Source organism: Oryx dammah, unplaced genomic scaffold, assembly GCF_014754425.2.
Source record: "Oryx dammah isolate SB20612 unplaced genomic scaffold, SCBI_Odam_1.1 HiC_scaffold_8, whole genome shotgun sequence".
NCBI lineage: Eukaryota > Metazoa > Chordata > Mammalia > Artiodactyla > Bovidae > Oryx > Oryx dammah.
The window spans coordinates 49,331,322-49,342,583 of record NW_024070192.1 but is presented as its reverse complement, the minus strand read 5'-3'; the positions used below and the strand labels follow the sequence as shown (position 1 = coordinate 49,342,583).

Sequence of the window (11,262 nt, the reverse complement as noted above, 5' to 3'; positions counted from 1 at the left end):
TGGACATGACTGAGCACCCCCCACCACACACACACACACACAGACAAAGGGGCCTCATGGGCTACAGTTTATGGGGTCAGAAAGAGCTGGACGTGACTGAGCACCCCCCACCACACACACACACAGACACACACACACACACCCCACGAGTTAATTGTATTGTTGTTCAGTCAGTCATGTCCAACTCTTTTCGACCCCATGGACTGCAGCATACCAGACTTCCCTGTCCTTCACAATCTTCCCAAGCTTGCTCAAACTCATGTCAATTGAGTCAGTGAGGCCATCCACTGTCCATCCAGTGAGGCCGTCCTCTGTCCTCCCCTTCTCCTGCCTTCAGTTTTTCCCAGCATCAGAGTGTTTTCTAATGAGTCAGCTCTTCACCTCAGGTGGCCAAAGTACTGGAGATTCAGCTTCAGCTTCAGCATTAGTCCTTCCAATGATTATTCAGAACTGATTTCCTTTAGGATTGGCTGGATTGATCTCCTTGCAGTCCAAGGGATTCTCAAGAGTCTTCTCCAACACCACAGTTCAAAAGCATCAGCTCTTCGGCGCTCAGCCTTCTTACGGTCCAACTCTCACATCCGTACATGACTACTGGAAAAACCATAGCTTGACTAGACGGACCTTTGTTGGCAAAATAAGGTCTCAGCTTTTATATGCTGTCTATGTTTGTCATAGCTTTTCTTCCAAGTAGCAAACGTCTTTTAATTTCGTGGCTGCTGTCACAATCTGCAGTGATTTTGGAGCCCAAGAAAATAAAGAAAATGTTAATAGTAAGTAAATGTTGAAACCAAAGTTTGGGCACAAGTAAGAAGGTATATTGAAGTTACAGCATTTGGTAACCACTATTACTTAGCTCAAATGCATTCCAGGGATATAGCTGCCACCTTTAATAGACATAGTGGTCAGAATAATTAGAGAAAGGATTGACTGTTTCAGAATGGGGCACCTAAGAGTGCATCTCCATGCCTGTTCTTCACAGTTAGCATTCCTCTACTGCCGCTCTCAGGCCAGAGCAGTTCTTCAATTTTGAAAATAAAACTTCCAAGAGAATACTAACTCCACTAACTCCATATGCAAAAATGTTTGAAGGGAAGATTGACTAGATAGCTTGTGTGTAGAGATAGGAAGAATCCGATTGAAAAGTAAAAGGAACAGAATCAAAGGCGATGTTTTAGTCACATGAAGAAATGTAGTGGGTTTTGCATTTATATAACTCTTGATGGAAATTTCCTTCACTGTTTCTTAATACATTCCCTTTAGATAAGGTAGTAATGAAAATTAAATTTTCTCTTTTTTTTTTGAAGTATAGTTGACTTGCAGTGTTGTGTTCCTGATGTACAGCAAAGTGATTTACTTATATACATTCTTTCCCATTATGGTTTATAATCAGGGTACTGACTACAGTGCCCTGTGCTATGCAATAGGACCTTGTCATTTATCCATTCTATATATAATAGTTGGCGTCTGCTAACCAACCAGTCCATTCTAAAGGAGATCAGTCCTGGATGTTCTTTGGAAGGAATGATGCTAAAGCTGAAACTCCAGTACTTTGGCCAGCTCATGAGAAGAGTTGACTCACTGGAAAAGACTCTGATGCTGGGAGGGATTTGGGGCAGGAGGAGAAGGGGATGACAGAGGATGAGATGGCTGGATGGCATCACCGACTTGATGGACGTCAGTTTGAGTGAACTCCGGGAGTTGGTGATGGACAGGGAGGCCTGGCGTGCTACAATTCATGGGGTCGCAAAGAGTTGGACACGACTGAGCAACTGAACTGAATCTCAAACCTCCCAACCTTTTCTTACCCCCTTGGCAGCCACAGTCTGTTCTCTATGGACTTTTCTGTCTTTCTGTGCTGTTGAGGAGTGGGGGAACTCCCAATTCCAGACCAGATTCCGTGTTGGAACCCTAACTATGCCCCCACACACCCTCAGGCTCTCACTAACCAAGAATGAGTATTCTTTATGGATACTTGCCAAATGAAAGATCACTGGACTAAAGGAAGCTGCAGAAAAGTTGATGTTTTGGCAGATTTTGCTCATTGGAGCAAGGTTAATTCAGTAACCTCCACCACACTTCCTTTGAAGAGGGAAAATTTTAGCAACTGAAAGATTCTTAAATCTTTGTTAGCACAGAATCTGACAGGACATTACTGTGACAAGATACTGCTGTCAAAGATGAAAAACTATTTGGCTGTAAATCTCCTTCCCTTTTTAAGAATCCTAGTGTGCAATCTGAAAAACTCTAGAGGACATCCTACTTACAGGAAGAAGGACCTGTGTGACCTGTTAAATCTCACCCCACTTCCATTTTCAGTGATGCTTTTAGGGTACCATGGAAACCAAGCTGCTGTTGAGATATCCTTCCTTTCTGGGGAATGGGGCCACATGACTAATATCTTCCTACATGTGGCTTCTGCATGTGCTTGGAGAGTCACTTAGACAAAAGAGATATCTTGGTTCAAACTTGAGATTATTCATGTGGCCCTATAAAATATATGTTTTATGTTTTTTATTCTAGTAATTTCTCTTTTAAGAGTTTATCCTAGGGAAATACTCTTGATTTGCTGACAAATTTCATCATAGCATTTGTTAAAGTAGTTAAAAAAAACTAGAAGCAACTTGTATTTTTCTCACATTAGAGGAGTGGTTAAATAAAGCATGGTATAGTGATTGGATAAAATACTATGCAGTCACTGAAAATGATGATTACCAGAAGTTTTTACACCACCATACTGGAAAGATACTAATAATATCATGTGAAGTTTTTTATAAAGTAAGATATAAAATTGCATATCCTGAAAAATATTATATAAAAAGGGCTGAAGAAAATCTGCCAATATTTTGACAGTTTGCCTTTATAAGGTGTCCTGCCTTTTAACTTTTTTTACTGCTTTCCAAAATTTCTACATGAATGTTTTATTTGATAAGGAGGGAAAAAAATAGGCAATTGTTCTTATTCTTTTAATTTTTTCCCTGTTTGAATCTCATATTCATTAATAGAAAATTAAACTATATTACTTCTTAGATCTTCTCTTTTTCTAATAGTCTTATAATGTATGAAAGCTATTACTTCATTACTTTATGTTTTGGGCTAAGGATGAGCTTTCAGGCAACTTAGAGAAAAATAAAGGAAGAGGGTGCCAATAAGTAATTTAGACTATTTGAGTAATTATAGAGAATCTGGGGCTAGATCCCAAGGGGAAATTTTATTAATAAAAATTACTGTCATCTGCAGATATGTTTTTTCATCCATTTTCTCATTCCTTCCTGTCTCTTCCAGCTGTCTAGCCTGTGTGTTGTATAGAAAATATAGTCAGTAAAAGTCAACATTCTTTACCTGCTTACTGTAATTTGTAGTTGGCCATAAAGCATCCCTGGTAGAGATAATATAGATAATGTTTAACTGGCTGTGAGAAAAGAGACAGTACTATATTTGACATACCTCTTTTTCTTTTTTCCCCTAAACTTTAAACTTTTTATTTTGTACTGAGATATAGTCAATTAAGAGAGTTGTGGTAGTCTCAGGTGAACAGCTAAGGGACTCAGTCATTCATACACATGTAATCCATTTTCCCCCAAACCCTCCTCCCATCCAGGCTGGTGTGTAACTGAGCAGAATTCCCTGTGCTATACAATAGGTCCTTGTTGGTTATCCATTTTAAATATAGCAGTGTGTACATGACCTTCCCAACGTACCTCTTTTTCTACTCTGATTCTAACCACCATGATATAGCATGTATCTTTCTGAAGCATGTCAGTTTTCCCTGGGGAAAGTGTCAGAAGTCAGTGACTCAAGGTCAATCCAGATTTCCCTTTCTGAAAGAGTTTTCCTTGAAGTGTTCCCCATTTTCAAATAAATTCTTTAGAAATGATTGGTGATGCAATGCTAAACTCTTCATTGCATGATCAAACCCCAACCTTGATAGTTTATATAAACATTTGACAGCCTCTGACTCAGCCATCTCATGCAGGGAAAAAGTCACACCTGAAAGCTGTTCTAAACTGAGAGCTCAGGAAGGAAAACTGGAGGGAAATTGCCTCGGGCAAAGAGAACCATTTCACCTCTGTAAGGGAGGAGTAACAAGTAGGGTGAAGGGACCTGAGTATGACCTTTGCCAAAAAGAGACATTCATTGTTGTGCTTGTCCGGGCTCCACCCTGGGATGTGATCCCTGTGTGTGGTCTCACGGTCATTCATAGTCATGCAATGTGTGCCTCACCCGCTGTGGTTCCTAATTGCTTTCTAAGTGACAGCCAAGAATGGCAGAGGGAAAATTTCTTGCTGTTGCATCCTAGGCCCCTCAGTGTCTCCTTCCTCCTGATTCCCACGCCACCTCCTTCCTCGTGTTGACCTCCTTGCTTCAGAGCCTAGCATGCTGGTTAATAGGACCACAGAGGTCTGGGCAGGTCTTAGCAAAATCAGGTTTTTTTGAGTCTGCTATTCCTTTTGTTAACCATGTCAAATAAAAAGGCACTAAGAAGCAAGAGACAGGTAATGATACACATGGTGTTTTTTTATATTCATAATTTTGTTTATTTATTTATTTTGGCTGTGCTGTGTCTTCATTGCTGTTCAGGCTTTTCTCCAATTGCGGTGCTCGGGCTTATGGCGGAGGCTTCTCTTGTCGCAGAGCACAGGAGTTAGGGCGTGAGGGCTTCAGTAGTCACAGCTCCTAGGGTTTTAAGCACAGGCTCAATAGCTGTGGCACACGGGCTTAGTTGCTCTTCAGCATACACATGGTGTTTTGGTAACTCTTGTGTTACGACTTGGCATCAACATGCAAATGATTGTGGCTTTGGGTTTTAACGCCCTGGTGACTGTCCTCTCAAGGTGAGTTTGTCTGTACCCTTTCTTATTTAATCCAGGTCTGGCCTCTGTGTTCCAGTGATATTATTTCTCATAGCCTCTGTAGAGCCTGCAGCATGCTAATAATGTCCCCTGTCCCTGTTAAAAAAATAAATGTCCTAACCTCAACACCCCTGACTTGAAAGCCAGCCCGCATATAAGCTGTTTTCGGATTTCAAAATTGTAAAGTAAACAGGCAATTCCTTGTTGGTTTTGTTTTTGTCATTTAGTAGCATGCAGAAATTTTTCCCAAAAAGCTATGCTCATTTAAGTAGAAATTTGATCAAAGATGTTATTGATATGATATCTGGGAATAAATGTACAAATGCTCTCTCTCCTCAGACTCTGGTTTGGTTGTATTTTAAAGTAAAGTAAATGAGGTTGAGTCACCAAGAGGATGATGCAGAGCAGGTGACCATTCTAAACTCCCTCCTACACCTTCTCCCATTCCTCTTGTTTCCTCCACCTGCAGGTTGTAGATGAGCACGAGAGTGTGGAACAGAGTCGGCGTGCACAAGCTGAGCCCATCAACCTGGACAGCTGTCTCCGAGCTTTCACCAGCGAGGAGGAGCTGGGGGAGAACGAGATGTATTACTGCTCCAAGTGTAAGACCCACTGCTTGGCAACCAAAAAGCTAGATCTCTGGAGGCTTCCCCCCATCCTGGTATGTTGTACCCTCACCTCTGAGAGAGTAGCAGTCTAGCTTGAAGGAAAGAAGCTGTGAACAAATAAGAATTTTTGAGAATAATTTTTCTTGACACAGTGTTTAAAATGCTTTTGCTGGGAATTCCCTGGCAGTCCTGTGTTTTGGACTTGGCAGTTTCATTGGCAGTTCAGTCCCTGGTAACTAAGGGAACTAAGATCCCATAAACCATGCAGTTCAACCAAATATTTACATACATTAAACATTTTTGCTGGTGTTTGCAGACCTGAATTGTCCTACGGACATTTACTAGTTTTGTATCCTAAAGAGGGTGCAGCCTCCGGTCATACGGACCAGTAACTGCAGTTGAGGGAGATGTGTGAGAAGTGCCCCAAGTGGTAAAGCCTGGTGAGGCTGAACTTCAGGAGAAGGTGGAAGCACTTCTAGCTCTAGAGAGAGAGGAAGCTCGAGGCTCGCACTTTACAGACTGTAGGAGAGCAGGGGAGCCTGAGCCTCCGGTCCCACTGTGCTTGGTCACATAGGCACAGACACTGCCGAATTAAATGTGTGTGCACCAGGTACATGAGGGCTAATATGTTCTTTCCGATTTGATGCACTTCTGCCTTCTCCATTCATGGATTAGGAGTCTCTCCTGTTGATTGTCAAGAGTTGGAAGTGTCAGTTCTTCCTATTCATTTAAGAAAGCTTTTTTCCATAAGGTAGAAAATCATATCGATAACCAGACCTTGTGTCTATTTTTTTATTCATATCTTCTTCCTACCACTCTGTGAGACTGAATGTAGACAAGAACAACTCCCCAGGGAAGGAAGCACAAGGAGTTACTAACAGGGATTGGCTAGCTCCAGAGATAGCTTCCCTGGTAGCTCAGCTGGTAAAGAATCCACCTGAAATACAGGAGACCCCAGTTCAATTCCTGGGTCAGGAAGATCCCTGGAGAAGGGATAGACTACCCACTTCAATACTCATGGACTTCCCTTGTGGCTCAGCTGGTAAAGAATCCACCTGCAATTCTGGAGACCTGGGTTTTGATCCCTGGGTTGGGAAGATCCCCTGGAGGAGGGCATGGCAACCCAGTCCACTATTCTTGCCTGGAGAATCCCCATGGACAGAGAGGAGCCTGGCAGGCTACAGTCCATGGAGTCGTAAAGAGTCGGACACAACTGAGCGACTAAGCATAGCACAGAGGTGGGAAGCTCAGCATAGGGACAGGCTTGAGAACAGGTAGGTGGGAGGGGGTAAGGTTTATTTTTTTTTGATTGAGGTATATAGTTAACATGGAGTTAAATTCATAGATTTAAAATATCTAGTTTGATGAATTTTGACAATTATTTGTACTCGTATGATCATCACATAAAACATATCACATATTATGAAGTATCAGCATTTATAAAACTGTGTTTTTGAGACAGGAGACTCAGGTTCAATCCCTGAGTTGGGAACATTCCCTGAAGAAGGAAATGGAAACCCACTCCAGTATTCTTGCCTAGGAAATCCCACAGACAGAGGAATCATTCTGGCAGGCTACAGTTCAGTCCACAGAATCACAAAGAGTCAGACATGACTTAGCAACTGAACACAAAGAATAATGAGGAGTAAATGTTATGTTGATAGCTTGATGGGATTTTATTACATCCACATAGCAGCATGGCCCTTAGAGAGGGATTCTTTTTATGTAAATAGTAAATAGTTAAACATTTAGGGTAGAGGTAGCCACCCAAATATCTGTGCCCACAATCAGTTAGTTCATTCACTCAGTCATGTCCGATTTTTTGTGACCCCATGGACTGCAGCACGCCAGGCTTCCCTGTCCATCACCAGCTCCCGGAGCTTAAGCAAACTCATGTCCATTGAGTCGGTGATGCTATCCAACCATCTCATCCTCTGTCGTCCCCTTCTCCTGCCCTCAATCTTTCCCAGCATCAGGGTCTTTTCCAATGAGTCAGGTCTTTACATCAGGGGGCCAGAGTATTGGAGTTTCAGCTTCAGCATCAATCCTTCCAATGAATATTCAGAACTGATTTCCTTTAGGATTGACTGGTTGGATCTCCTTGCAGTCCAAGGGACTCTCAAGAGTATGCTCACGATAGGGAGCATAATAACATTGTGTTTAAGCCTGAAGAAATTCATTGTTTTTGAAAAGAAAGAGAGAAGCCAGAAAGGAGAAGGGAGATTCTTATGCTCTTCAGGACAGTGAAACCCCATGATCACAGCCAACAGAAATGTTAAGAAAGGAGAGGCCTCCTGTTGGAGGCTGGGTAACTTTCATCTGTTAAAAATGCCTTCACTTTTCTTCAAATGATTCAGTCTATAGTATTCCAGCCTCGTGTATTTGTGAGTGGATGATATTGGAGAGAGGTAAAGGTCAGTATGAGTCACAAGCCCAGAGGACATGGAAGAAGAGGCTTCTGTGATGTTGAAGACATTTGGGAGAGAGTTTGGATCTATACCGATTATGAAATTAGGGGGATTACTGTTTTAGCCACATAGCTAAAGGGCAGTGGCCTCTTAACTAGGTTACATAAGAACATATATTCTTTGCGGGGGGGGAGACATTTTTGGAACATTTACATGTGTTTTAGACTTTTTTTTAGTGTGTAATTTGTGTCTTCAGAACATGTTACTACAACTGTTTTCTCTTCTTCTCCAGATTATTCATCTCAAACGATTTCAGTTTGTAAATGGTCGATGGATAAAATCACAGAAAATTGTTAAATTTCCTCGTGAAAGTTTTGACCCTAGTGCTTTTCTGGTGCCGAGGGACCCAGCTCTCTGTCAGCGTAAACCACTCACACCCCAGGGGGATGACCTCTCTGAGCCCAGGATCCCGGCAGGAGAGGTGAAGAAAGCAGATGCTCAGAACTCCGCTGGGGAAGACGCTGTGCTCCTGAGTAAGAGCCCGTCCTCACTGAGTGCCAACATTGTCAGTAGTCCTAAAGGTGAGGAGCCCAAGCCTCATTCCAGAGGGCGGCCTTCCTGGGACCCCTCTAGGCTGCACGTTTCCCTCCGTCTTCCACTCTAGAGCAACAGCTTGGTTATACCAGGATTCTTCTGGACTCAGACCTATCTACATTTGAGCTGTGTGAGTTTTAGCAAGAGATACAGCCTCACTAAATCTCTTTCTTATTCATAAAAAGAAGAAAATACTGAGTTCACAGAGTGAGAAATTGATACATCAAGAATTAAGCACTGTAGAGACTTCCCTGGTGGTCTAGGGGTTAAGAATCCACTTGCAGTGCCTGGTGGGGGAACTAAGCTCCCACCTGCTGCAGGACAACTAAGCCCAAGCACCTCCACTGCTGAGGCCAGGCACTGCAAGGAAGGTCCCTCATGCCATAACCAGGACCCAGTGCAGCCAAATAAATAAATATTATTAAGAAAATGGAGAGGAAAGCACTTTACATAGTGCCTGGCATTTGGTAATTATGAATGATGGTTGTCATCTTTGTTTGCTTATATCAGAGGTTCTCAAAGTAAAATTTGGGGAAACCCCTAGAGGGTGCCTGAAACCCTTTCTGAATATCAGAACTGTTTTCATAAAAATACTAAGTATTTGGGAATTCCCTGGCAGTCTGGTAGTTAGGACTCGGCGCTTCCGCTGCTGTAGCCCCAAGTTCAGTCCCTGGTAAGGGAACTAAAGATGCCACAAGCCATACGGTGCAGCCAAAAGAAAAACACCAAAAGCTAAGTATTTGCCTTTTCACTCTCATTCTCTCACAGGTTGGCTTAGAGCCAACATATATGTGATATTGTCAATGAAATATATGTGTCTTGTGTTTCTCAAATTCCTCAGTTTTAACTTCTAATATGGTAAATATATAACATGGTAAATATTGATAAATGGAACTCACAAAAACAAAAGTTCTCAAGATCCTCAGCAGTTTTTAAGGGTATATAAGGGAGTCAGGAGCTGTTTGAGACCTGCTTCTTTGCAGGATTGTTGTGAGAGGTAGAGATAATAAAGTTTCTGATGTCACGCTTTGCAGGAGTAAGTGCTTGATAGTTTGTGGTCATATTTCTTAATCTAAAGAAGAATGCATATTTGTCAAACCCCTTCATCTAATATTATTTTGAACTTAAATCTGCCCTAAATCATCTTTCTGCTCTTTTTCTATGTCCATACTTAACTGTACGTCACATTTTCAGGACATTGCTGCCTTGAGAGGGTTGGCATTGAGGAAGACAAGAATGTAACTTATTGGCCACATAATAGGAGTAAAGCCTCGCCAGTCAGGATGCCCCTGTCTTTACCTTTTTGTGTGTACACTTGTGCAGTTGACTGCAGAGTTAGCTTTTGGTGGCTGGTTTAACTTGTGATATTTGGATTTATCTTTTCTTCCCTTTCACAGGTTCACCATCTACATCAAGAAAAAGTGGAACCAGCTGTCCCTCCAGCAAAAACAGCAGCCCTAACAGCAGCCCTAGGACTTTAGGGAGGAGCAAAGGGAGGCTCCGCCTACCCCAAATCGGCAGCAAAAACAAATTGTCGAGTAGTAAGGAGAACTTGGATGCCAGCAAAGAGAACGGGGCTGGCCACATTTGTGAGCTGTCTGATGCCTTGAGCCGAGGGCACATGCTTGGGGGCAGCCAACCTGAGCTGGTCACCCCGCAGGACCACGAAGTAGCTTTGGCCAATGGATTCCTTTATGAGCAGGAGGCATGTGGCAATGGCTACAGCAATGGTCAGCTTGAAAACCACAGTGAAGAAGACAGCACTGATGACCAAAGAGAAGATATTCGTGTTAAACCTATTTATAACCTATATGCAATTTCGGTGAGTGGTTTCTTGTATGATTTTTAGAGTGATCTACCTTTTCAGTGGTTGGTTTGTTCATCTTCATTCATTTTTTCAGAGCCTGCTCATTTGCAAGGCATTGAGCTTGGTGATAGACTAAGTTAGCAGTAAATATCTTGGCCTTTTGGGTAGAATCCAAGATGCTCACAGTTTAATAAAGGGAACAGTCATGTAACCTTCTAGGTGGAGTCACAGGCTTAAGCTGTTCAGAAGTGTGTGTTTCTGAGGAGTTTTGCTTTCCAAAAATAATTACAACAATAGAATGGTAAGGTTCAAAGTTTTAAATTTTTCAGTTTTCCTTCTTGGTTTGTTTTTGGAAGAAGGAGAACACTCTTCCTTGGATTGGATCCTGATGCCTGCCCTGGCCTGAGTATTGTCAACTGCTAATACACCTCCACTTTCTTCTCTCTTACAGTGCCATTCAGGAATTCTGGGCGGGGGCCATTACGTCACTTATGCCAAAAACCCAAATAGCAAGTGGTACTGTTACAATGACAGCAGCTGTAAGGTAAATGTCCCTGATCTTTTAATAAAAGAAACAAATGTCAACAGATCTAGAGGACATTTGTTGAAATAATGGATTTTCTCCAGAATTATTGTTGTTTAGTCACTAAGTCATATCCTACTCTTTGCAACCCCATAGACTATAGCACACCAGGCTCCTCTGTCCATGGGATTCTCCAGGCAAGTATGCTGGAGTGGGTTGCTATTTTCTTCTCCAAGGGATCTTCCTGGACCAGGGATCAAACCTGTGTCTCCTGCATTGGCAGACAGATTCTTTACCACTGAGCTACCTGGGAAGCCCTTTCTCCTGAATAGGAAGCAGTTGTTTCTATTAGAATCCATATATAGATGCCTTCAATATAAAGGAATATAAGTGACACACAGGGAATTCCCTGGCAGTCCAGTGGCTGAGACTTGTCAGGGCCTAGGTTCCATCCCTGGTCAGGGAACTA

At 42.3% G+C, this 11,262-nt stretch overlaps 1 protein-coding gene across 2 annotated transcripts in view; it reads left to right on the top strand.

Moving 5' to 3' along the window:
- USP32 (ubiquitin specific peptidase 32) overlaps window positions 1-11,262 on the top strand; it is a 199,205-nt gene that overhangs the window by 185,177 nt on the left and 2,766 nt on the right. For both annotated transcript variants that reach the window (XM_040244123.1, XM_040244124.1), the window contains exons 30-33: window positions 5,323-5,514; window positions 8,162-8,450; window positions 9,861-10,285; window positions 10,722-10,814. In XM_040244123.1, the coding sequence (XP_040100057.1) occupies window positions 5,323-5,514; window positions 8,162-8,450; window positions 9,861-10,285; window positions 10,722-10,814 (999 nt within the window). The remainder of the gene's footprint in view (window positions 1-5,322; window positions 5,515-8,161; window positions 8,451-9,860; window positions 10,286-10,721; window positions 10,815-11,262) is intronic.